Here is a 26,492-nt window from a genome sequence, read left to right as displayed (position 1 = left end):
AGTGGACCTGCATAGATAACTGCATTTTTTTTTCAGTATGCCCCTATTTCCTGCTTTAAGAGGTGGGTGTTCAGCATATTAATGCCTGAAAGCATGCTTTGTTTTTCTTCTTTCAGGTCCTGTGGCACTGAGCTATGCTGCATTCAGCCAGCCTCCACAGTGATATAAAGCCCCAATTTGCACATTGTTGTTACATCACAGCTACTCTGGATACTGTACTGGAGCATGGAACCAGACCATAGGGGTTCAGGTAAGTCCCCCTTTTTTAACATATTGTGTGCCAGGAATATAGACATGGACATTTATTAAAAGATGCATTTGAAAAATATTGTTTGGGAAAACACATTCTAGAGCACACAATATATTAAAAAACTACAGTCCCACCCTCTTCCTTCCCAGGATAAGCAACACTACAGAAATCTCCTCAACTGACTGAATCCTCTGGGAAAGTTCCGTGCTCCAGCAGAAACTTTTGATGATCATAGTTGTAACGTGTGCTGGGATATCACTTTGGACCAGGAGGCAGCTGGCCACAGGACATGAACAAAGAAAAGGAAAACTAAATCACAGGAAATGCACAAAATGGGTGCATGTAAGACCAGTCTGCTGATTGTGAGCAATTTAGCACCTGTTTCTGAAAGTTAGTGCCACTTGGTGAACCTGGAGGTCGTTATTTTAGCTGGGTCTGAATGATTAAAAAAATCAGTTTACGTAGTTGAAGTTAGTAGCTGGTAAGGAACTAGAAATTTGTTTAGAGGCAAGTGTTTGTTATATGGTTATACCAAGTTTGCCCTGTTTTCTTCAGCATGTTTAGATTTGGAGTGGTCACATTCTCTTGGAAGTGTTTATTATTTGTTTTGGTGTGCGTGCATTTCAGAGGTGCAGAAGGAGCTTGCTGGTTAGTGAATGAATGTGTGTTGCTGCATTTGTTGAGCCTTTGTTTAAGCTGCTTTAAACAGAAATAAATGGATGAATCTTTAATGTATTTTTTTATTATTGTTATCAGTACTCTTGATACGTGTAGCTGTCTAGTAAACACAGCCTGCAGCTTTTTTCATAAAAATACTGCAGGAAATGTAGCTTAAAAGGAGGATTTAGGCTATGCCTGAGAACAGTGCAAGCAACACTTCTAATTTTCTTTGTTTCAGATTTTGCCAGTGATATGTGATCTTTTCTGTGTTAGTGTACTAGTGCAGATTTAAGGTATTTCAGAGTAGCCTGGGTAATACCACAGGAATCTGCATATTCCTCCTTTTCCCTTCCGTTGTTCAATCAAATGTGAACATCTAGCTTAAAATGGCAATTGTATGTCCTCATTGTGAATTCACATAAGAATATTTTGCTTACTACATCTATGTAAGTTATTTTTTAATTAGAATAATTCAGTCACCTAGGGAGTTGGGGCAAAAAGGGGTAATTGTGCAACCCAGGCCAGACATGTAACTTCTTCAGCATCTGTCCCTTTTTGAAGTAAACCTGAAAAGGTACTTTTTCTAGAAGAGATTTTTTCCTTACAGTATTCTTGAGTAAAAAGTGATAATATTCTAGACTGAAGAGCCCTCTTTTTGCCCATTACAAGTAGTTTTGGTTTTGTTAGCTACCTTTTGTTTGAAAATGACCTTTATGTAGTTCTTCCCAGAGTGAAATCATAAGCGTGTGTTGATCAGAACAGACTGTTCCAATCAACAAGATCAGAAATTGTTTGCAAGAAAAAATTTTGTTTGCAAGAAATTTTTTGTAGGGGAGTCCTGTTGCAACCACCACTATAATCATGAGGTATCATGAAGTTACTCTACTCTGGTTTTGATGTTTTCTATTTAATAATGTAGTTCTGTAAACAGTAGAGACAATGAAGTCAGATTTCCCTTGACAGGTGTTTTTTGACTGGGTTCTTTCCTGTCTAGTGGGAGGTGACTATGCCTAAAGCATTGTACAGATTGAACATGCTTAGCAAACACTTGTTTTAGAATCACGGTTGTCTAGTGAGGTTCAACCTTTTTGGCACATGATTGTGATTGTGCAAACCTCATTTTCTGTGGAAATCAGGCTAAAAATCATGTTTAGAGGTTGCCTTGATCCATAAGAAACAAAAGATTAAAAAGATTTTGAGAGTCGGAATGGAAAGGTGAAACTTTGGCTTCCTGTATTTTACAGGATGCAGAGTGTAATCAGAAGATCTCTTCCCTATTTCAGGGGAATAGGGTGTATAAGTTCTCATAAAGTGTGGGTTTACACTGTAACTTATTTAATTTTCCTTCACAATGGTTCCATTTATAAGAGAAGAGGTGATTTTTCAAGTAATCTGTGCAAAGTTCATGAGACAAAGAGTTTGACTTCCAGGTCACTTCTTTCCAGCAGTAGAATCGCTGATAAAAATTCTGTCATCACTATGTACTTGATAGTTGAATTGCTGATACATGGTGCAGAACGTAGTCTGCCTCATTTTCTCCTGAAATGGTGCTACCCAGACATTCAGAGAACAAACACACTAGATACACTAGCACAGGAAAAGTTCCAGCTAGTATGGATTCAGGATGTGTGAATTTTCATTCACAGCTATGTTAGACCATCACTTTCTCATCTGTATGTTAAGGATAGTTATAGTTCCCAATTTTTCAGAATGTTTTGAAAACCACTGAATAAAAGTGCTGTGTAAGAGCTAAGTGTTTATTTTATGTGCTACATAATCTTTTGTTCTAAGTAATAAAAATAATTTTTCCCCCAGGGTAGTGCTGCAAATCCCCAGGGCATAAAATGAGGACAGTTCCCATTCACTGTTTCTTAAGTGCTTAGACATTCCTTAAAATTAAGTGCTACTTAAAACAAGAAGTCTAGAAAACTTTTTTTTTTATTTCATTATTTAGAGAAAAGTTTGGACAGACGCTGCAGAAACAGAGCTAAAACTATGTATATATATGTATATGTCTTATATTTAAACAAAGCATGCAGTCAGCTGGTGAAAACTGCTCTCTGAGCTCCGGTTTTCATTTAATTGGGAGCATAAACATATGAAAGTCAAGGCTAGTAATTTGATTTCGAAAGAAAGCGGCTTGAGACAAGCATCAGTCAGAGCTAACAGGAGCCATATGCTAGATGCTTCATGTAAGTGATGTGGTCTTCAAAAAAAAAATAGGAAAAGCTTATTTACTTTTTTTTAAGCAGATCTTTCCTAAAGGAGTTCTAGTAAACCTTCTGTTCAACAGGCTAAACAGTATTTATGGGCGTAATTGATGTTAATATATTATATTATCTCATAGATGCAAGATATTTGCTATTATTGTGCATCAAAGAAGTTTGTTCACTTAACTATAACCACAGAGTACATGTAATTTCCCAGAGCCACAGGATAGTCAAGATAAAATCTGGCAAATTAGAGCCTCCCTGAGTGAGGGGATTTTGGCTTTCTATGATTAGGTCTGCTCAAAATGTGTGCTAGCCTTTTTAAACAAGAGCTAGTAACTATCTCCAGACAGCTAGAACAACAAACTATGGAGATCATTCTATCACAATGGAGGTGAAACCAGAGTGCCCTTGTCATAATGAAGAAGGTTGAAAAGCACTCAGTGGAAAAGATTATGGCTTAACTGTTGATAGTCCCTTACAAAACAGAAAGAAAGGCCCTCACATAAACCAATATTTGTTGAACATTTGTATTGCATTTAAAGCCGTTTAAATTATGATTTTATGGACAATTATAGTAATCTTTATTGTTAATTAAATGGTTGTTAAGCTCCCAGATATTTGCAAGTAGGATGTGTGTTACCCTGACATATGAACTACAGTGTGCTTTGCTAGAGGTTGTGTTAACATTAAGGAACCAATACTGAATGTTTTGTATTGATGAGTAATGTAAAGTATAGTTAGTATTACAGTGAAAACTCCTGGCTTGTTCCTGGTGACAAGAGTCCAGCTGGCAGGGGGTCAAATCTGCAGACTGAATGTTTTCTGCACACTAACCTACAAAGCAATTCGATGCTGAAAGCCTGCTTTGAAAGGAAGGATTGTGCAAAGTTACTAAACTAAAATCCAGGCAAACTTTATTTTTTTTTAACTTGTACTTAGCCAATTTTACATTAACAAGTCCTAACTGGAAGTGATCCCAGAAGTGGATCTCTCCAGGCTCTTGGCAGTCAGGGAAGAAGGATGGGCTGTTCCTGGGAGTAAGCAGGGCAATTATGAGTTCTTGTCCAAGCATCCCTCTGGGGGCAGGTGCAAGGCTGCAGGGCAGGTGCAAGGCTGCAGAGCAAAGCTTCATGTATAAAACTCCTTGAGTCCCTTTCCCACTTCAGGAGGCTGATTATGGTATTAAGGCCCATTTCTTATATCCTAAGTATTGTTCTGATTAGCTATGAATGAATCGTTCCCATTCAAGGGAAGGAAAGAGGTCTTCCTCACACTCTCCCATCCTGGCACTTATATAGGTGGCAGTGTGAGTGCATGGCTGGGAGCAGGCACAGGGATACTCCTGCCAGGGTGCCTGAGTTTAACAAATTGCCAAGTCTTTGATGATCCAGATAAAACAATTGAGTAAGTTGCTGTCCTTCACCTTAAGGGTGCCCTTAAAGGTACTCTATTCCAGGCAAAACCAGGACACCAGAGAGCCCATTCAGTGCCAAGCGAACCTGATAAGATTAAACCTCAGCTGAGGCCAATATATGCCAATCTGTTTGACATTGCACTGAACTCAATTTAGTAGTGCTCACAAGAATACCCATGACACATAATTTCTTAAATTGCTTAGCTAAATCTGCATAATTCTTATCATAATTCTGATACTTCTTAGACATGAAACTAATCATTAAAGAAACTGATCCCCTACACAAAGTGAATGATGGCTGGTGATCAGAATTGGTAAACTTATGTGTCTGGATGATTACAAAGATTTGGCTATGAACGAGTTTAAGCTGACAGCAGATATAATTATTAGTAAATAGGAATATAATAACTGTGATGTTCTTTTCCATTATCAAATGATGAAAGAACAAATGGTGTTTGCTCCCAAGTCATGTGGAAGCGTATCTCTCATGTCTCCTGTAAGCTACGTGTGATCTTCTTTGCTATTGTCTGTAAGGCATGTGGCAAGAACTTTTAGCTGTGTATGAATAAAAAATGTCCAGAGAAGGTTATATTTTAAGGTTATAATTTTGTGGTCTGATAAGAATGAGGATCTTGGACTGCACTATGTTGAAGCTTGAAGCTGGAAGAATGCTGCTGTGTTGGGAATGCAGTATTGGTCTGGTCAGGCCTCATTAAGCAGAAGCAATCAGGAGAACATAGCACAAATGTCTATTCTTAAATCTTTGTTGTGTCTTGAGTGATGTGTTTCACTGTTGTACAACAGATTGTGCAGCTGGTGATTGAAAAATATTGCCCACAAGTCTCACTGAGACAGTTATGCAATTTGCTACTCCCACCAATTCTTTTTTTTCCCTCAAAGTACTGAGTATAATGCAAGATTAAATGCACTTTGATAATCAGTCTTAGAAGCTGTTCCTCTCGTTTAGTAGACACAATAGGAATATAGAATTAATAGGGCAAATATTGGATTCTCTGAATTGTGGGTGAAAGTTTCAACTTGAATTAATTTCCGGTAATTTGATTCATGATTTGATCACAAGGTGTTGCTCTGTGGCAGCAAAAATAGGATGATTTTTCTGAAATTTCAAAGCTATTTAGCTAAAACTTAATCCCTGACTATTGACTGACCTGTGGCCAGAATAGGATTTGTAGTCAAGCACCCCTTGTTCTATCTGTTACTCTTTATTATTCCTTTTCCACTGGCAAGGAAAATGTTTTAGGCTGCTGCTTTCCTCTTTGACATCATTGGGGAACTGCACTGAGGAACTGTTACCACTTCAAGAGGAGGTACAGAGCAGAATCAAAAAGTATTTTTGTACTTGGATAAAGTATGTTAAAATGCACTTGTGTATGTGTATTTGTGTAGTCATGCTAGTATTATCAAATTGTAATTTCTCCTATAATTTTTTTTAAGATTGTTCATTCTTTTAAAGTATAGGTTAGTGAATTCTTTGTAAAGACAACATGAGAAAAATTACAACGAAGTTAATTTTCGGGCCATCCTGGAACCTTTGAAACTTCTCTTCTTAAAAATATGTGGTTTGTATGAAGGCATTTGACACGTAGATCCAGGGGAGGTTTATTCAGAGGATCAATCTTAAGGCATTTTGATGTTTTTGGGACTCTAAAGAGTGTTCTGTGCTTTTTCAGCTGAATGAAAATGTTATTCATTAACTGAGCAACATTTTTTTTCTGGTCTTTGTTACTATTAATAAAAAAATATCATGTCAAGTGGAAATGATAGGTGATCCATACCACTCTCCTTTGAAGGGGAGTAAAATCTCCCCTTTTATGTCCAGAGAAATACATGCAACTATTTTGTTTGTGCAGTTACCTAGTAGGATGTTAAGCATGAGGTTTTGCAACCATGAGTACTAATTTGTTGGCATTTTTCTGAATCTGTCTATTGCACCCTTTGAGAAACTGTGTCTGCATAGCATATATTTCCCATTTTCCAAAGTTCACCATGTCTAAGTTTTGAAATAAACTGTCAGATGGTTCTCTGTTGTAAGGGTTTTATCTCCAGCCCAGTACTAGAGAGTTCTGAGAATTCTTGCTAGTTGTATCTCTACATCCTTGTTCTATGAGCAGATTTTTAAACAAAACGCTTCATTGCACATCTGTTGTCTTTTTACAGGTGATGTATCACCCATCAGCATGTCTCCCATCACTCAGTCGCAGTTTATTCCACTTGGGGAAATCCTTTGCCTGGCCATCTCAGCAATGAACTCTGCCCGAAAACAAGTCACACAAGAAGCACTAATGGAGCACCTAACCACCTGCTTCCCAGGTAACCAGTCATTAATAAATCATCGGTTAGATGAATGCATGTCTGTAAAAGGGCAGTTAAACAATCCCCAGTCCCTTCTGGATGGGGATATTGACTAATCCTGACATGCTAAGCAGAAGTAAAAGGACACCTTAGAGTTCTAATCTTAGAACCTTTTCTTTATTCTTAAACATATGGAGAATTGAGTTCTCTGTGATAAGGCCATTCTTGTGAGATGCATTTTGCAGGGTTAATTCCTGACTTTATGTAAATAATAAAAATTACTTGAGGTACTAAACAACAAGCTGTTGGCTTGTTTCTTTTTCAGATAGTATCAGAATAAGCTTGTTTGTGATTTTTCTCACATTTTTCTCTGTCATAGTCAAAGGAGTTTAGCACTTCTTTAGTAGCTATGGGAAAAAAAGCGTGATGTGTCATAGCCAGAGCAGACTTATTTCACCTTGTGGCTTTCAAGCCAGTTTTAACTAACTCATAAGAGCTCTGTTGACATCATTCAACCAGTTCATTGTCCAATCTCCATAGAGATAACCTCAGTGAGGTCTCCGTAGAGAATTCTCTCTTAAAGAGCAGGATTCCCACATGCTGCATGTCTTCTTCCACCTGGAATAGGCTCTCAATGTGTGGCGTGATGCAAGTTGTAGAGACCAGTGACAATGATGTGCCTGCTTCAGGCAGAGGTTATATTTAGACTGAAAGGACGATGTCAGCCTGCTTTCCAGGGATTTTCAGATCCTTCTTGGACACAGTTCTGGCTTTTACTTCTGTACTGCCCTTGCTTGAAAAATAATAAAACGAAAGATTTAAAGATAACTTGACAACTCTCTTCATAACTAAATTAAAATGTCTGGAGAGCCATAGGTACACTGACTGTGTTGATAAATGCTGGTGAACTGTTCAGAAGATATTCTTGGAAGCACTTGATAATACTTATGAAATGCTAAATGGAAATTATCTTGGATTAAAGATACTGTAACATCAAAAAGAGGAATCCTATGACAAGAATGTACTCTTGAATATGTTGCTTCACTACTGGCCCTCTGTATCTGGAGCTGGTGAATTGTGCAAAATGCATCTTACAGAGACATTTTAATTGTGGTGCAAAAGCACTGGGCAGAGGTTTACTGCTCAAGAGAGCACAGCTTCTTTGTTTGTGTTTTGTGTGATTTTGGGCAAGGTGTTTAACTATTCTGTGCCTGCATTTACAATTCTCTAAAGCAGTTGAGAAACTTCTCCACTGTACCTATTTTAAAGTTGCAAAAAGCAGCTAATGCAAAATGCTTCAGCAGGAAAACTACTGATGCATCTGTCTCATCTAGGCAGCCTAACCATAGCCATGATCTGCTGTCTGGAATTTTTTTCCTTACATTTCAGAGCAAGAGTTACTTAAAACCTTGAAAGTTACATGGCTTTTGCTATAGCTGGTAGTAAGTTCTGAAATTTTAAAATGTAATTCTGGATTGAGAATTGTGTTTGGAATAAACAGTTTTATCTGACATTTAATAATTGCACAGTGGAAAAAAAATACTGTAAGCATATTTTGTAAATACTGGCTTTCTCTCCCAGTTTGTAGTTTTGTTTATTAGTATTTTTTTTTCCCATATGCTTGACTGATTTTGAAAATACTGGTAAAAGTTGAAAGGTAAGGGATAGAATACAAAGAAGTCAAAATTCACAATTGTAATTCCTTTTAATTAATTTTGATGATTTTTTTTACCAAGTCATCTTTCCTGTATAGATGTGTACTAGAAGAATTCCGTAGATTCCAAGTATTCTTTCAGTGATTCTGTCAATATCTTTATATAAATATTATTGCATGGTGGAAATTATACTCTATTGGTGGCATCCCTTGAGTTTCCTGGGAGCATGATTATCAGTAGACTTGATGTGTTGTGCTATTCTTGTTAGACAGAACCAAACATGAAAAATAATTCAGCAGGCTGGATTATTTTCTAGACACTGCTCAGAAGAAGCCTAAGGCAAGTTAGCACATAGTTTCTTGCTGCCTTTTTTTTTTTTCTGCTAGCCATTGACATGTGAATTTCTCAAGTCTGAGATAAAAAAAGAGAACTTCACTTCCCAAAATGTAAAGAAAGTTATTTGAAGAAAAAAAAAATCCCCCAAATTGTTGTCCAGTTTTTTCCCTTCTCTAGAGAAATGCTTTTCTCTACCAGCCATGGCATGTTTAGCATAGCAAGCATACACGTTCTCTCAGCATATGAGGATTATCTAAAGAATTTATTCTTTCCAGAAAAGAGAACTTCTTATGCTAAGTGATATTTTTCACTTGTCTGCTCAAACTCTCTAATAAATCAGCTGTAGCTTTTTGAGCCCTTGTGGCTGTTTTAAAATATCTGATGTCATCTCATATTCTGATAATTTATTTTTCCTAATTAGGTGCTGATGCTCTGAGGGAGAGGAGAGCATTACCACTGTAGATATATCTGTTATTGTCACGTAACATCTCTGTATCTTTTCAAGTAGCAGCACTTGTCTGCCGGTGTTGTTGGTGTTTTAATGAACAGATGCTTCACTGCATTTCATGGTGTGGATACATTTCCTAAGACCCCAGATGCTATTCTCAAAACTGCCTAAGAATAATAAACCTTTTTCCTCAGTGCAGGGTCTTACAGTTGCAGTCTAGCCCTCTAGTTTGCTGAGCCATTGTGCAGGCATAAATCTGGGCCATGGCTCTATCTGAAATAAGGTATGCTAATTATTTATAACATCACATAGCAACCACTCCACATCCTTAACTAGTATTTCATGAGCCAATCAGAGTATTTCTTTTATCCCTTGTTAAGCCTTAGCATCAGCTCAGGAGAAAATCATTTTAGCAGATTTAACACCATTTAAATACTACTTGAGATGTATTTTTCATGAATTTATTTTATTCAGAAAGTTTGTAATGATAATGCCCATCTTATTTGTGGTTTCTGTTATTTGTCAGGTTTTTAAAAAAGCAAGAGGGCTGCTCCTGCACCTGCTCCCATTATTCTCACTTAGAATTAAACAATGAGATGTTTGCACAGCCTTATTTTGTAATTTATTGACCATGGTTTAAATCCCATACATTAAATGTAAATCTTTGAAATCCAGTATAAGGAGCTAAGAATGTAACCTCTGTTCTGTTCTGTGTTTGGCAACCAGACCCTCTTATCTGTATGAACGTGGATGAAGAAAACATCAAGCCTTAGTCTGTGCTGCCTTTAATAAGGATATTTTTCTTTCTTCTCCCAAATTTTGTCTACAATATATTGTCCATATTTAAATAATTTTAAGATGTTCAAAATTTCAAAGTAGAAAATACATGTGTATTGGAGTAGGTAGGTTGCTTTTGAAGCAAACAGTTTTCTGAAAGCTGGCAAATTCCTCTGACATTCACCTTTATAATTGTTCACTCTCTAAATATGTGAAGTATATGTGTAGCACTTAAAAGAAGTGTCTTACGTTAACTGAGTTCACTCTAGGTCAGTGTTCTTTGTGAGCAGCAAACAAGACATAATCTTCTGTCTGGAAGCTCAGTGGATGGCATAGTAGACTCTCTTGAGATACGGAAAATGTACATGTCTGATGATTCAGTGTCCAGACAGTTTTTGCTTTTGAATTATTAAACCACTACATAATCTTAAATAACACCACTGCTGTCATGCAGTATTTTATGTGCTAGAGTCTCTAAGCTACTGGGGTTTTTTCCTTTGTTTCTATTAATGGAGGAAGGGAGACCATAAAGAGACTTTTGAATGCAGGGGGTTAGGTTGTGTATAGACATGATGTGGGCAGATTGCTGTAAAGAGAAAAGTCTTGAGGAAGTCAAGAAATCTGTATTTAAAATAGGAACAAGGGGAGCCAGAGTAACATCATTGTTCCTGTCTGCCGGGCAGGAAAGCGTAAGTTGAGTTTGGGTCTGTTTCTGCTTTTGTAAGTACCTAACAGAGCTCAGAACAAAACCCATAACTACCCTTAGCTGGCAATGCTGAGCTTCAGAGATCTGCATCTGCCATCATCATTGCTGGCTTAGTGAACCACAGGGATGTACTGTGTCCTAGGAGTAATAAAAGTGATAGTCTTAAACTCCAGAGAGAAGGCTGACATGATTAAGTTTACAGTGTTGTTGACTGTCCAGGCACAATAATTTTTTTTCGTGGTGTTTATCTGCACATTCTCCGTTGACAGGAGTTAGTCAGTTAGTGTAACTACTGTGCATCCAGTGTTTAGAGACCCACTAACCCAACATATTGTAACCATTATGGTTTACTGGGTGAAAAATACATATTATGTTATTATTTTAATAGTATTATATTATTATTTTTGCCTAAATTAGTGTAAAACCTCAGAACATCCATTTCAGTCTCTTTTCCTAACTTTTCTGTAAGCTCCCAGGAGAAATGTTTTCATTGCTTTTATTTTTGTTCTGATGTTTTTGAAATATCATGTTAAGAAAAATCTTATAAGTAAAATAGGGATGAAGAACCAAGTTCTCACAAAGGTAAGTACATGTTTGTAAGCTCCTGGAAACATGCAATGGATCGGGCAGATTGTTTATGTAGAGGAAGGAAGAGTAAGTGCAGAGTAAGTGCACCTCAGTTGGGCCAGGGTTGGACCCTGCAGTGCATTTTCAGCACGGAATGGAGAAACAAATGAGCTTGAGTTTCACGGTCATCCACTTCCTGTCGTCATGCAAGGCATAATGGAAAAGGAGTGGGGTTACCCAATCAGACATAGCAGCTCCACTGCAGGAAAGAAGAGATTAGATGACTGCTGGTTGTTATGGGAATCTAAATCACTCTGTGTTCCTGTGTGTTACCAAAAGCTCATACAGCTGACAGCCTGCTCTCAGGTTGCCACTGCTTCACAATCCAGAGGAAGCTCACCATATTGTTTACTGCAGTTCAGAGAGATTTGGAATTTTGGGCTAGGGAGGGGTAGTCCTTTTCTTCCCCAGCTCTCTGGATTTCAGCTTTTCCCACCTATTGCTATTTCTGGTATGTTAGCTCATCCAGGAGTTCTGGGGGGTCTTCGTTACTCTCTCTAGGATTATTACATAAAATGTGGACACCTGCATGAAAAGGAGACAAAACCACTCCAGATTCTTCATATTTTTTTCCAATTTTCAGTCTCATTTATGCCCTCAAGTTATATCCTGTCTTCACTGTTCTTCCTTCCTGTGTTTGGATCGATCCTAATCTCTCAGCTCTATGGACCGTGCATGAAATATGTTTACTGCCCCCATGTACTTCTCCCTGATGCCTTCTGTGCTGTAACTGCTTTCACTCATGTCCATGTTATTTCTAACACTTTGTGGTTTCCCTTGTAAGATTTTATTTACAGATGTGAACAGTATGGTCATGTAACTAAGTTCAAACAACATTCCATAAGGAATATTTACTATGTTGCCTGCAACCCAGTTGCAAGAAAGAGGATGAGTTAAGGAATTAGTACAGCTTCTCTTTTTCTTGTTGCTAATCTTTTGGTGGAGGTGTTGCTGTCATCCTCATGTTTGCTTACCCAAGGAGATCAGTGAGCTAGCAGGCTCCAACATGTTGGAGAAGAGTTGGGGACCAGACTCTATGTGCTTGCTTCTGGAGATACCATGTTTGTGACAGGTACCCATGGTTGAAATTTTTCCATCTAAGTTGGCTTGGATACAAGTAGGGGTGCTGACCAAATGACTTCCTGAGTTCCCTTCCAACCTAAGTTGCTCTCTGATGCCTTTTTTTTCCCCCTAGATTACTTTTGCTTAAAAGAAAACCAGAGTAAATAATATTAGCTATTTTAGTTTAAAATAGACTGCACAAACTTTTGAAAAACATTTCTCTAGTTCTAAAAATATAAAAAAGACCAATACTCAGCATTAAAATGCATTTTAGTTCAACAAAATGTATTGATTGAAGATAGCTTTTTCTACTGAAAACTTGGAAGTATTTTTATTTTTTATTCAGTATAAACAGATTTTTTTAAATTAGCCTGTGAACTAAAATTCTTGTTTCCTTAACTCTAGATGGAACTTACTTCTATACACAACATGCTAACTCAGTATTTTATCTGATTAAAGTACTAAAGACTTGGTCCTGCACTCTGAACCCAGCAGACCTACTGGTAGTGGGAAGGACCAGGCTCACAGTGCCGAGTCTACCATATGGCATTGGTGCAGGCTTGTTGTATTTGTCCCTTTCTCAGTACGCAAGACATGCGCTTAGGTAGTGTCCCTTGCATCTCACAAGAAAGGCAAGGAACTCTGAGAAGCAAATAGCTAAATCTGTAACTTCCAGCATAATGGAAAAGTGTGTTTGGGTAAGATGAACTGAATCATTCAGGATGTGTCTTTTTTTGGAGAAGCCGATATAGTTCAAACATGCTTTAATGGGAGAGTAAATCAGTTCAATCAAGTTTGTGATGAAGGGGCAGTTTGAGGGAATGCCTTTTTTTTCTTTGTAATATTCTTCTGTGGAAAAACAACTTAGGCATCCAAAGTAACAAATAACCACTGCTTTATATGTGACAAGGCATTTTAAGAATAGTTCTGGTGAATTGGGATATAAATATTAGTTGGAAGAAGAATAGAAGTGAAATGTTTCCCCTGACACTCTTTTATTTTCAGTGATTCCATCTTATACCTTACGGTCACCTGCACAATGGAACTGACTAGAAATTCTTGAGTTCTCTCCTTTTTGTTTTTTTAGCATTTTATTAATGGCCTCCTTTCTATTTAATTAATAATTGATATATCTGAAGGGTAGGAGATGAGTGGAGAAACAAACAGAGAAAAGAATGCCTAACAAAGTGTTTTACTGGAGTTGTTTGCTCAGCATATTCCACCTTGTACGTTGGGAAAAACAGCTTTTTGTTGGGGAGGGGGAAACCAGAGAGTTCTGCGGTTTTATGCAGTCCCTGATATGTGTTTACTGTCATTTCTAGGAGTTCCAACACCCAGTCCAGAAATCCTTCGACATACTTTGAATATGCTTGTACGGGAGAGGAAAATATACCCAACTCCGGATGGTTATTTCATTGTAACCCCGCAGACTTACTTTATAACACCATCTCTCATAAGAACTAACAGTAAATGGTACCATTTGGATGAGAGGATACCTGACAGGTCTCAATGTACCTCTCCACAACAAGGAACTATAACTCCCTCCACCTCGGGATGCGTCAGGGACCGAACACTACCCAAAAACCACTGCGACTCCTGCCATTGTTGCAGAGAAGACATGCACAGCATGCATGCATCTACCCTACAGAGGAAATCAGCAAAAGACTGTAAAGACTCGTACTGTCCTCCCTCATTATGTCAGGTCCCACCTACTGAGAAAAGTAAAAGTACTGTCAATTTTTCATATAAAGCAGAGACGCTCACAAAGCCTAAGGATGTAGAAAAGCAGTCTAAGAAATTTGGACTCAAATTATTCCGATTAAGTTTTAAGAAGGACAAGACAAAACAGTTGGCAAATTTCTCTGCCCAGTTTCCTCCAGAGGAGTGGCCACTGAGGGACGAGGACACCCCTACCACTATACCTAGAGAGGTAGAAATGGAGATTATCAGGCGCATTAACCCAGACTTGACTGTGGAAAATGTCATGAGACACACTGCACTAATGAAGAAACTTGAAGAAGAAAAAGCTCAACGAAGCAAAGCAGGATCTTCAGCTCACCACAGTGGACGAAGTAAAAAGAGCAGGAATCACAGAAAGTCTCATGGGAAATCAAGGTCGCACAGCAAGACCCGGGTGTCCAAAGGAGACCCATCAGATGGCTCTCATTTGGATATACCTGCTGAAAGGGAGTATGAGTTCTATGATCCCTTGACTAGATCCCCACGGGAAGGCTGCTTTATAATAGAACACAAGGGAGATAATTATATAATGCACAGTAATCCTAACATGATTGAATCTCACTTTCCCATGACACCAGAGTGGGATGTGTCTGGTGAGCTGGCCAAAAGAAGAACTGAAATGCCTTTCCCTGAACCTTCCAGGGGAAGCTCTCACTCCAAGGTCCATCGGAGCCACAGCCATACACAGGATAGAAGATCAAGGAATGAGCGGTCAAGTAAGGCTAAAGAAAGGTCTAGATCCATGGATAACTCCAAGGGACCTCTGGGCTCAGCAACTTTAGGAACACCTGAAGATCTAGGTGAAGGCTGTAGCCCAGATGACCAAACAACTAGCCAAACTTACATTGATGATAGTACCTTAAGGCCATCTCAGTCGCTCAGTCATCAAAGGGCTCTGATTTCATCTGCAAGCTACAAAGAGACTTGCATCCCTGAAAAAGCTAGTGGCAGTGTAGAAACCCCCAGTTCTTGTAGTTTATTGGAACAAAGCAAGCTTACAGAGAATTTGCCATCGTATAGTGAGCTCAACTCCTGCACAACAAAATCTGCAGTCGATGACTATTTTCAGTGCAACACATCCAGTGAGACTGTGCTGACTGCTCCATCACCACTGGGAAAGAATAAAGAGGATCATGATACGCTCACAGGGACAGATGGGCTCAAAAAAATGACTCCCGCAGAAAGACAGGCTCAACATATTACAAGGGAGCCTGGAGTGCACAAGGAGGAGTCCCCAAAGGGCCCAAACAGTGGTTCAGCGGTTGCCGGACAAACTCCAGAGGTGATTGCAAATGGGCGGCTGGTTCAACACCATAGTGCTGAATCAAGTAGCCTTGATAAAAGGAAAGAAATATTTAGCAAGGATACACTCTTTAAACCTCTGCACAACACTCTTTCTGTGAATAGTTATCATAAGTCTAACACACCTCTGCTAAAGCCCCATCAAAAGACCCCCTCTGACACATTGCCAGTCAGATGTGAGAAACTTGAACAAGCGATAGTAACCTCAGTCACACAAGTCATGCCCGTTTCTCAGAGACAGCAAGAGACAGCTGGGAACCAGGAGGCCTCCTTCGACTACTACAACGTATCTGATGATGATGACTCAGAGGAAGGAACAAACAAAAATGCTGAGGAAGAAAAGAACAGGGATGATGTTGGTACAATGCAGTGGCTCCTAGAGAGAGAAAAGGAGAGAGATCTGCAGCGGAAGTTTGAGAAGAATCTTACTCTTCTCACCCCGAAGGAAACAGAAAATAGCAACAACCAGAGAGCCACCCACTCAGCCCGCCTGGACAGCATGGACAGCAGCAGCATTACTGTGGACAGCGGGTTCAACTCTCCACGGTAGGACTGTCACATTCATTGCAGCTTTACAGACTAGGAAGTTCCATTTATAGTTATATGTGTGTGATATTGGTGACAGAATGTAGGGCTGTATTAAACAATTTCACACATTTTCAGACAGTGTTTTCTCTGGAATCTTCTATTCAGATGTGTGGGTTTCCCACCATACCATAAGAAGGCAATGACCATTTGCGGCATTGACTCTGTATTAGTTCATTCTTCTGTTTGCTGAAAACCTCCCTGTATCTTTTTTTTTCTGTATTAAACTTGGGTTTGCATTTAGAATAGAAGGGATGAGCTCGTTTTACTGCCCCCTTCCCTTTCCCTCTAAGATACTATCAACGAGACTAATGGGAAGACTAGGCATGACTAGGTGGCATAATCTTTGGCTCAGACAAAAACCGGAAATTATATTGTTTTGTGTTTAGTCTTTTTTGTTTGCTTTCTTCACAAATGTTGGAAGTATATCTAGTTACCATCCAAACTGGTGAGACTGGAACAGCCACTCCCCCTACAATGCTTAAAGTACTCAGGATATTTGAACTTCAGAGGTGATTCAACGCTGCGTCAGCTGAGAGAGAGGTCCCTTGCCTAAGATGCTTGGGAAAAGAGTCCAGGTGTTTGCATGTGGTGGTGCTGGTTAGTAATTTCCATTCCAGAGATTTCAGACATCATGGAAGTCTCAGTGTGCTAGAAGTCTTACAGGTGTAGGAAGGAGAGAGTTGCTGGTATGCTCCCTGCCCTGGAGATTTCACAAGCTCATTTCCAGGTTTAGAATCCTTTACTGGAGCCTTTTTCCTTGTCTCTCTGACCTTTGGCAGTCCTAGCTCCTTGAGAATGGAGCTTGACCAGTTTTGTTTGGCCTGGATAGCAACCCATCAGAGTTCAGAAGAATGACACTAAGAACACAGAAATAATTTACCATAGTAGTTTTCTTATAGTGTGTTACTTAAGCTTAAATTATTTATTGCCTGTGTTTAACAATAAAACCTTCAAGAGTGGGTTTGTATTAGGTGAAAAAACGTTGGGGTTTTTTGCTTTGTTTTTTGTTTTGGTTTTTGCCCTTTTTTTTTTCCCTCAGTAAATGGTGTTCTTATTCCACAGAAATATGTGGGGTTTTACATCTATAGCAAAGTCTTCCAGAAAGGCGTGTGAAAAATTTTGTGTTTCTACGCAGGACTAAATTTCATTTTCAGTTGAAGTCCTGTCATTGTGAAATAAATTCCTTTGGATTTGATGGCTACTCCCATTTGATGTCAATGACGAGGCAACAATTAGTGAGCCTCATGCAGCATGCAGTGATTATCAAACTAGAGCAGGCTTTTAGCAAATGTGTAATTTTTCTGAGTAAAATAATGAAAAATAATTTGAGTAAATTGTACCACTTACACTGAGTTCACCTTAAAAAAGAAACCTGAGAAGGTTTTGAATTTGTTTGTGTTATTGATTGTTCTGCAGATGCTTCTCATCTTTCTCACATACAACTGTTGTATGAAGCTGTTTGCACTGTTCTTTTTTAAATGTAATCTCTTCCTTTAGTTGAAGTGCTATACTTGCAGCTGGTTTTTGTGGGGGAGTATGTCATGGTGTTTGCTTCTTGCTCAGCCTGCCTTACTCCACAGAGTATGAGTCACCTCCAGGATAGGATATCAACTGGATTAAAAATCAGTTCTTGGACTACTTTTGTATGCTAGCTGAATATCAAACTTGTGTTTCTGGTTAATGCAAAGCTAGACATTTTCTTCCCTAATTATTTACACAAAAGCTAAAATTTCTGTTTAACATAAACTTAGCTAGCAAGAGAACAGAATATGTGAGCATATAGTCTGGAAATTTCAAAGGCTTTTTCATGAGCTTTACATCAAAATTATTAAATTTGATGATTTTGCTGAGTTTTGGCCATTCCTTGGTATGAGTCTATAAAAATAAATTGAGCTGAGGGTGAATTCAGCCCTTTGGCTGTAATTACCATGCTGTTATTACTTTCCTACCTCAGAACAAAAAATGTACTCCACGGCCCTTTTCCAGGAAATACAAAATAGCCATCCAGCATCCATCTGCTAAAATCCAACTAGATCTGACAGCGTCCATTAGCAGATACCTAGGGAAGAGTATAAGAACAGGACATGCATGTAGTGATGTTCCTCAGGTATATTCTTTAAGTGTTCACTGATGATGTAACTTTCGACTTCCTGCCTCCACTGATGATGTGACTCTCTACTTCCTGAGGTGAGGTGGTATCTTTTCATTCAAACTAAGTGTGCAACATTGCTAGGGAATCAAAATTACCAATTCCAGACTATGAAAGAAGTATATGTTTAAAGTGTGACAAATTGAAAAAAGGACAGTAAAACAAAAAACCAAACCAAACAAAAAAACCCCAAAACAACCAACCAAACAAAAGCAAACAAACCAACCAGATGTAGTTACAGAGATTTGCAATGGTTATTTGACTTCCAAAGTATTTTGTTTCAAAGTTTGTGAACATACCAATCACCATTGGGAAGAAATCCTCACAATATTTTGTGTATTGCTTTTATGCAAGTTTATATAGTAAATGTTAGCTGTCAAGATTAATTTTATTCCTTTATTCTTAGAACTTATATAATACTGTTGCTCCTTTGTCATCTAAAGAAAGAGGTGGTCATAATTTTGACATTACTTTACATGCAAAATTTTTGCTGCAGTCTTTGTGTGTACATGTTGTAACGGTCAGTTTGTAATACCAGAATTGAAAATTATCTGGAATTAGTGGTCCCATAAGGAATGGTACAGTACTGAATCATCTCTGAAAACCAAGGTTTGCATCTATTTTCATTAAAAAGCAGAGGGAGAAGAATCAAAAAATGAGCAACAGAAGTGCACCATATGTCATTGCAGCTCACAGAAATCACATACTATATACATCACCCATCATAGCTGTTTGGAACTATGGACAGGAAGACACTCATTGGCAGAAGATTATCAATACCATTTTGATAAATTTAAAAGATCTGTGGGAGTTTTCCTAAAAGCATCATTGATTTTCCAGATTCAGTCAGTTTAAGATTATTTAAATCTGCCCTACAACGAGGCAAGGTGTTTCTTCCTTCCTCTGTGCCATGCACTGACACATTTCTCCCCTGACACATCCAAAGCTGTGCATTCCTAATCTTCTCCTGATGCTAGCACTAATTTTTTTTATTTTTTTTTTTCTGAAGGCTAGTATTTAACTGAGAGCAGTCCCTGATCTGGCTGGCTGCAAGGCTGGTATCAGGGAAGCAGCAGAAATATGTGGCAGGGTCAGGTCCACACAAAGCAGGCAAGAGCTGCCCTTTTCAGTAGCAGGTAAATTTAGGTTGACTTTAAACTGACTATGAAACTCTTGTCATTAGTATCTTTGGTTCTAGTGCTTATTTAACAACTGCATTTAGTCCTCTAATATATTGTGTAAAGATCTCCATAGCAAGTGGTGATGTCATTTTACAAAGAAATAGGGATACAGGTGAAGGTTACATAACCAGGGGGCCACATGGCTATTTGAAAGCAAATGTCTCTGCACAGGAACACATTATTTGAAGATCAAAAATTACTAAAAAATGTAAAGAGAACAAAAAGAGTAGTAGTGATAAAACTAGTCTTAGCATGCCATGTCTGAGTTTTTAAAAGTGTAGACTAAAATACAGGCTTCTCTGCCTTCATAATTAGATGTATTAAAAGATTTAATCTTTTAAAGTGCTAAGTGTTCCATCACTCCCGTGAATAAATGATATGTTAGAACTAAAGGAACATTGTCCGTTTTCTGATGAAATAGCAGCACTGGTTGTTCAGGGCATGATCACAGACCAGACAGTTAAGATTTCTCAGTATCTTGGTAAGTTGCAATTGTCTCAGCTGCAAAGCAAAATTGAAGTGTTATGTTCAGAAGCATTGTGGGTTTAATGTAAAGTAAGACTTTTAGTTAATATTTTTTGTATAAAAACATAGGTGGAAAAGGAGACAACAGAGGATGCTGTGTTACATGATTGCTGTCCTGGCTCTGCTTAATCACAGAGCTGATTTGATAAAGCTACTTTGTGCAAAAATGCACCAGTCAGGAAAGAAAATTAGTATGTTCAAATGCAAGATGGAAGCTGTTTCTTTGGGTGAAAAATCTAGATGCTTGATACTGGTTCAGCTTACACTTTGTGTGACAGCTTCAGCTGTGCTTAGTGCTGTGCCTGTGTGTTACAGTATGATGACTGCTGAGCACCTCTGGAACGCATTTTGGAGGAACATATGTGTAGCATCAAAACGAGGTGACTCATTGATGTGACATTACATGCAAACACAGGAAACCTATTATAAAACACTCTATTCTCCTTTCCTGTCTGGTAGATATATAGACATGTCATATATGAGTGTGTATATATATTTCTTTTCCATTCCAGTACTCGTGAGAGCCTGGCATCCAACACTTCAAGTATTGTTGAAAGCAACAGACGTCAGAACCCCGCTCTGAGCCCTGCACATGGAGGCGCAGGCCCAACGTTCAACTTCCGAGCCACTGCAGACCCACCCACAAGTGAAGCTGAGAAACTGCAGAAACCTGCTAACTGCCTGCAAGCTTCTGTCACTAGTGTCTGATAGTCATCCTGCCTCAGATTGTCTGTCTCGTCCTATACAGCAAAGTTTACGACACTGGGACTGATGTTTACATCTTTGGGGAAAAATAAAACAAACATCTCAACCACAGTTTTAGTGTTTACTTAAACTGTGCTGCTATGTAGACTAGGGGCAACAAAGAAATCTTTATTTCGAGGTATTGCTTTTCACATTTGCGGCTCCGTAGCAACAGAATAGCAGTAGGGATAATATGTACACTTTTTGCTTCACTTAATTGTAACTGAGCACATATATGAAAGTCTAGACACTGTAAGTGTAATCTGCATTTTCAATGTCCATGCAGTTGCCAAGTTCATTTAAAAAAATGCCACAGATGTGTGATGCCCCTGGTCAGAAGCTAAACTCTGCTGCAGAGTTGATAATTTTTTACTTCAAAAACTGAGCCACTGCTGAAAGTAACCAGCCAGGATCACCATGAGGAAAAACAATGCCAAACATGACAAGTGATGACCTCAGCTCTGTCTGTGAATTATTAATACTAATCAGTCATTTTCACTGTGCATTTTTGTGACACAATTTTACAAATACCTGTTTAAGCGAGTAAAAGGAGGTTTGGGTTTTGTTTTGATTTGCTTTTTGCTAAGTATGGAGGGTGGGATGTGAGGTGGCTTCTTCTTTCATTTCAAAAGTATGAGAGATGTTTACTTAATGAGACTTGCTACCTGACCTTCCATAGTCATCAGTGAGGAGGTGGGCCTTTGTGTAGAGGGGGGAGTGGGGAGGGAAGGGAAAGATATAACTGTCATGGAGCCACAATGTGGAGTGACACAAAATATATCAAATGTCTTCAGAATAATTCACATATTTTCAAAATATAATCTAATTCTTGTGTCACTTCTGGTATTGCAACTTGCCATTAATATAAGAATCAGGATAACTAATTTCTTGGAACAAAAATATCCTTTATGATATAAATGACAAGTATGGCCTGAAGAATTGATTTCTTTCTAGTGGAAGGACATAAATCTATTTTATGTAGCTTATTAAATAGAGTGCCTAAATTAGGCTATTAAAAATAGCATACAGTGTAGTGATTATCAGAGAACAAAATTTAGAGAATTATAAACTTCTGGCCTTTTTATTCAGTGGATGTTATTTGCAATTTAGCATTTTATGGACATGTCTGGTTTCTAGAAATTAAATGTGTCCACTTGGTTTGCAGTAGAAATCTAAGTCCTGTAGGCACAGTACATCCTAATTGCTCTCCCTAAACTGTTACTCCAACGTAATTAGTTCTGTTCTAATTACTGCAGAGTAAATTCTACAGATAGTTAAACTCCAAGAGTAATTTTTAGGTATAGGGTCACATTCTACTCTGTTACTCATGCAACCTGGTAGTGCAACGAACAGACTTTTTTTTCAGAACAGACAAACTGGTGAAAGAATAACAAAGATACTAAAATGTGCAACAGCCCAAATTGTTTCATATAAAAGGGATGTTTACCCTATCTAGCTCTTGTAGAACACAAGTGTGAAACCCAACTGTACATATTAAAATCCAGTATTTTCATCAGGTTCTGGTGACGTGTATTACTCTGTATACAAAGTCATTTGAGCTTCACTTATGTTCTCTATTGTCATCAGAAGTCTTTACTGAAGATTCAGCCTTATGTTACACCGTTGGATATAGTTCATTTACTTATAAAACAACTCTCTAACTCTGGACACAGTCAGTTTCCAGTTCTGTCAAGAACACCCAGTCAATGCACAGGTCTGTTTTCATTGATTTCAGTGTATAATTTCCATTTCATAGGAGCAATAAGACCTTTCAGTGCACATAAAGGAAATTATTGTGCTTTTGGTTGGTTATCAAAGTCACTTGGCCTTTAGCCTTCTGCCTTATCATACCTTCCAAGATGTGCTCTAATTACCATATAATGCTTTGCATGATGCATCTTATTATTCAATATGTAACTCCAGCCGTACTTATTCCATGCAAACTGTAGAGTCAGAATTTTTGTGGGGAATTGTCATATACTATGCAGTGGCTGACTGTGATTTTGTTTCTGAGATGAGCTCTGACATCAGTAGTATGTATCAAATCAGTAAATAAAAATGTCGAACCGATAAAATTTACAGTGATGATCTGAAGTACTAACAGCAGTATTAAAATGTGAAGAGCAAAAACAGATTTCACCTTTGGAGAAATAATTGTTTGTCATAAGCTAATCAGAATTTATGCAGGCAGCTGGTTGTACAGAAGACATCATTCCAACAAAATGCGATAGTACATACCTATGAACTGTATAGTATGTTATTTCCTAACGTTCCCAGAGACCAGCAGACAACATAAATGTCATATTAATGTTGACATGGCATTGTACCAATATTAATGTGACTCTTGGAATATGGAATGTAAACAGAAGTTTCAAATAGAAACGTTCTAATCTTGATTTATTTTTTTTTTCCTTTTAAAATCAACAATGGAATATAAGGAAATTCCATCTTGTTCTTGTAACAAAACCACGAGAGTGGAGCTTGAGTGCTTTATGTCGCCCTAATCCTTTGATGAAATCATAGCCTTGTATTACGTGGTTGCTTATCTATCATTCTTCTAATGTATCAATTTAAAGGTTTACAGAGTTAGATTAGGTTGAATCTGTATTGTGTTCAACTGTAAAGGGTCAACACAAATCTGTCGGCATTTTGCACACTTAATATGTATTATTATAATACAACATGTTACTTTTGTGGTAATTTTTTTTACACATATAACTACCTCCATGAATTTGATGAGATGCAGCAACATGAAAAAAGTGTATTGTACAGAGCAAGGTTAAAAACTTCGAAGCATTAGGTCATGGCGTTCTCTTGTGTGTCAATGCTTGCATATGAAGTCATCATGTTTCCATTGCCACGATTTCCTTCTACAGTGTTAAAAAGATGGCTTTCAGATGAGTCACTTAAAGACTTTGACAAGGCTGCATAATTGGGATAGAAGCGAAAGGGAGGCTGAAACCTTCCATCCTCTCCCCAGTTACTGCTAAATTTCTGCCTGGTAGAACTTGAAAATGTATTTGTAATTTAGAAAATTAGAAACATCTACAGTCTGTGAAATATGATTGACAGTTTGAGGTTTAACAGAAGACACTGTGGGTATTTTCTTGGCAGCCTTCAGATACTTTGGGCCCTAGTCTGCCTCCATCTTTGTCAACATTAGTACGTCATGGTTTCTCTGAACTGGCAAGGGTGTTAAAACAGCTCTTCCTTTAAGGATATGCACTCTGGTCTCTAGATTGTGTGCATCTAAAACATTTGCTCCTATAGAAATTACCAAGAGCCTTTAATTGACTTTGCTGGGAGCAGTATTAGGGTCCCTACTCAAGATATGTGCCTATTGTTCGAAGAACATGGGCAAGTTTCCAAGAAGAATTAAGCTGACTTTGAAAAGTAGCCAGCTGCAACAAGCCACCTTTCAAGAGGGAAGAAAGAAAGGTTTTTCCAAAAACCAAAGGAAGAAAGTGGCAGTTGAACCTAAGCAGATCACATTTATATACAAATCCCAATTTATGAACACTTTTCAGCAAACCTAGTACCATTATCCTGGTGCAAATTAATATACAATCATCAATTGAGCTAATTTTGCCATTTTAAGTATTTCAGTTAAAAATTAGAAGAAGTCATTAGCCATTTGCCTCCATGCACCACTGTAAAATGACTGTTATATGCGAAACAATGTTCACTCAGCTTTGAAAAGTAAAAATGTATTGGAAAACAAACATTTTAATGAAAACCGTGGCCTAAGTGTTTGCCAGCAGTAGTCATTTTTTGAAAAGAGAACAAGCAAACCAGTATCCAGAGGCCATCATAAACACAGATAATACTTTGCACTTAAATCACACCTTTTTGCCTGAGGGCCTTGAAGCACTTGACATGGTACCAGCTAACCCTTGTGAGCCTGTGAAGTAGGCAGAGTTCACTGACCCTGCTTTTTGTCCAGGCCCATTGGAAAAAAGCTAAGGCTAAGAGTCTGCAGACTAATTTATTAACTGGTTGCTTTCTTAAAGTTACTGGAGTAAGTTTAATAGTTAACCAAAGTGTTCCATGTTTATACTCCAAAATTATTCTTTTGATGCATTCACTTTGTTTAAGAGAGAAACTGCTTTACAGGCCTGCAGACACTCTTGGATTAGCAGTGCCAAAACCAAGTTTTCAGTCATACAAGTACTGCCAGCAGTGGTTTTAGAAACAGTTATGTTAATTAGGAATCTGTTTTTCAAATACATTTTGCAGTGCTTTTCCCAACACAATTGTTCAAATTGTTGTGCTGAGAAAGCAAATAGCACTCCTAATCTGTCGTCCTACACACAGTTTACAATTCTCTTTACTCTTCTGAAGAAAACTGTACAGTATTAGAGAGAAAAGTTCTATTTTTTACAAAATTCTTTTAAAAAAAAAAGGTATATATCTAAAATGTTCCCCCCAGCATAAGTAAAGTGCATCGTTCCTGCATGAGAGGCATGCAGTGGACCCACCAAAAGCCAAGCTGGTGCTAGAAGAAAACGGGACTATCACACTTTATAGCGGCGCTCTAAATGTTAGTTTCAGATATGTGAGTGTAAATCTGGCTTAACTCCCCTGATCTCCTGCGGATCTGAGAGAGATGGGAATGGGTCGTTAACTCCATTGAAGCTCAGTTCTGAGCTGAGGGTTTCCGTGTTCCTCCCCCCCGCCCCAAGACACTAAATGCAGAGAAGGAGCAGAAGGCCACGCACACGCACCTGGCTCTGGAAAGGCAGCCTGGGCTGAATCCCTGCTGAAACGCACAGCCACCCAGCCGGGATGCCGTGACAGCCGCCACGTGTTCCCCACCTCGGAAGGGTGATTTCCCATGTGGTGCACTGCCCTCGAGTTGTATAGCGGTTAGAGCCACCCGAAGGATACCCACCCAGAAGTATGAAAGGGCTCTTGGAGTAATTGGCACAGATGTTACTTTTATATGTGGAGGAGATTTAAGTTTAAAGGGATCATAATTCTGCAGGTAATTTTCTGTGAGTGACTGAATGTGGCTGTTGCATTAGGTTTAAATGAGTTAATAAATGCAAGTGGGACTTACTGTATGTTAGAAGGGAGTTTTGCAGCCAAGACTGCCTTGTATAAATGTGTTTGCACTGAAAAAAAAAATTAAAAAATTACTTGGTCTCTGGTTGCTGTAAAGGTCATCCAAGATGGATGTTCTGTTTATATTGTATAGTATTTCATATGAAATAATTGCAGTTCATGAAATGTCTTCCCTAACGTTACTGATTTATAACAGCACATTTGTAACATGGTTTTTATTGTGTCAGTGTACCATATTGTAAATGATGATTACTTGTCATGCTTAGTATAATAATTTAAAGGAAAAAAAGGACAGGGATTTTTGTAAGTCTATATTTGAAAGTCCCTCCATATGGTAATATTGTGTTCATGTTGTTTCTGTAGTGTTGTGTGAAATATCCATTTTGGATTGTGTTACTTTTTAAGATATTAAATAACATTTGGTTATATGTTCTAAGTGGATTCTTTGCACTCATCGGTGTTTCTAGGATATGCTTACATTTCATTTAGAGAATATACTTACATTTCCATTTAATATGCTGTTTCGCTCCTTCACTTAGAAACCTTGCACAACAAACCAGAAATCTCAGAAAATGAAGGGGACATAACAACTTGCTGTGTTCCCCTACACTCTATAAAAGCTCTCTGGGCCATTAAATAAGAGTGCAAGGGAGAAAATTCATCAATTTGAAACATACTGGTTTGGACTGGACATGAAGGTGACAGGTGCAGGGGGAGTGTGATCTCCACTGGATGCAT

General features: G+C 38.3%; 1 protein-coding gene across 5 annotated transcripts in view; it reads left to right on the top strand.

The window, feature by feature from the left end:
• Positions 1 to 26,190, top strand: part of STOX2 (storkhead box 2) — a 145,521-nt gene extending 119,331 nt beyond the window's left edge. For 3 of the 5 annotated variants that reach the window (XM_032685459.1, XM_032685460.1, XM_032685463.1), the window contains exons 2-4: positions 6,716 to 6,868; positions 13,784 to 16,049; positions 20,459 to 26,190. In XM_032685459.1, coding sequence (XP_032541350.1) covers positions 6,716 to 6,868; positions 13,784 to 16,049; positions 20,459 to 20,654 — 2,615 coding nt within the window. In that variant the 3' untranslated portion in view covers positions 20,655 to 26,190. Of the gene's footprint in view, positions 1 to 116; positions 251 to 399; positions 593 to 5,863; positions 5,886 to 6,715; positions 6,869 to 13,783; positions 16,050 to 20,458 lie in introns of those variants that run through there. The other 2 variants (XM_032685462.1, XM_032685464.1) reach the window with 2 other exon arrangements.
• The last annotated feature ends 302 nt before the right edge of the window (positions 26,191 to 26,492 follow it).

This window comes from Chiroxiphia lanceolata, chromosome 4, assembly GCF_009829145.1.
Source record: "Chiroxiphia lanceolata isolate bChiLan1 chromosome 4, bChiLan1.pri, whole genome shotgun sequence".
In the NCBI taxonomy this organism is placed as follows: domain Eukaryota; kingdom Metazoa; phylum Chordata; class Aves; order Passeriformes; family Pipridae; genus Chiroxiphia; species Chiroxiphia lanceolata.
This window is presented reverse-complemented; position numbering and strand designations above follow the sequence as displayed.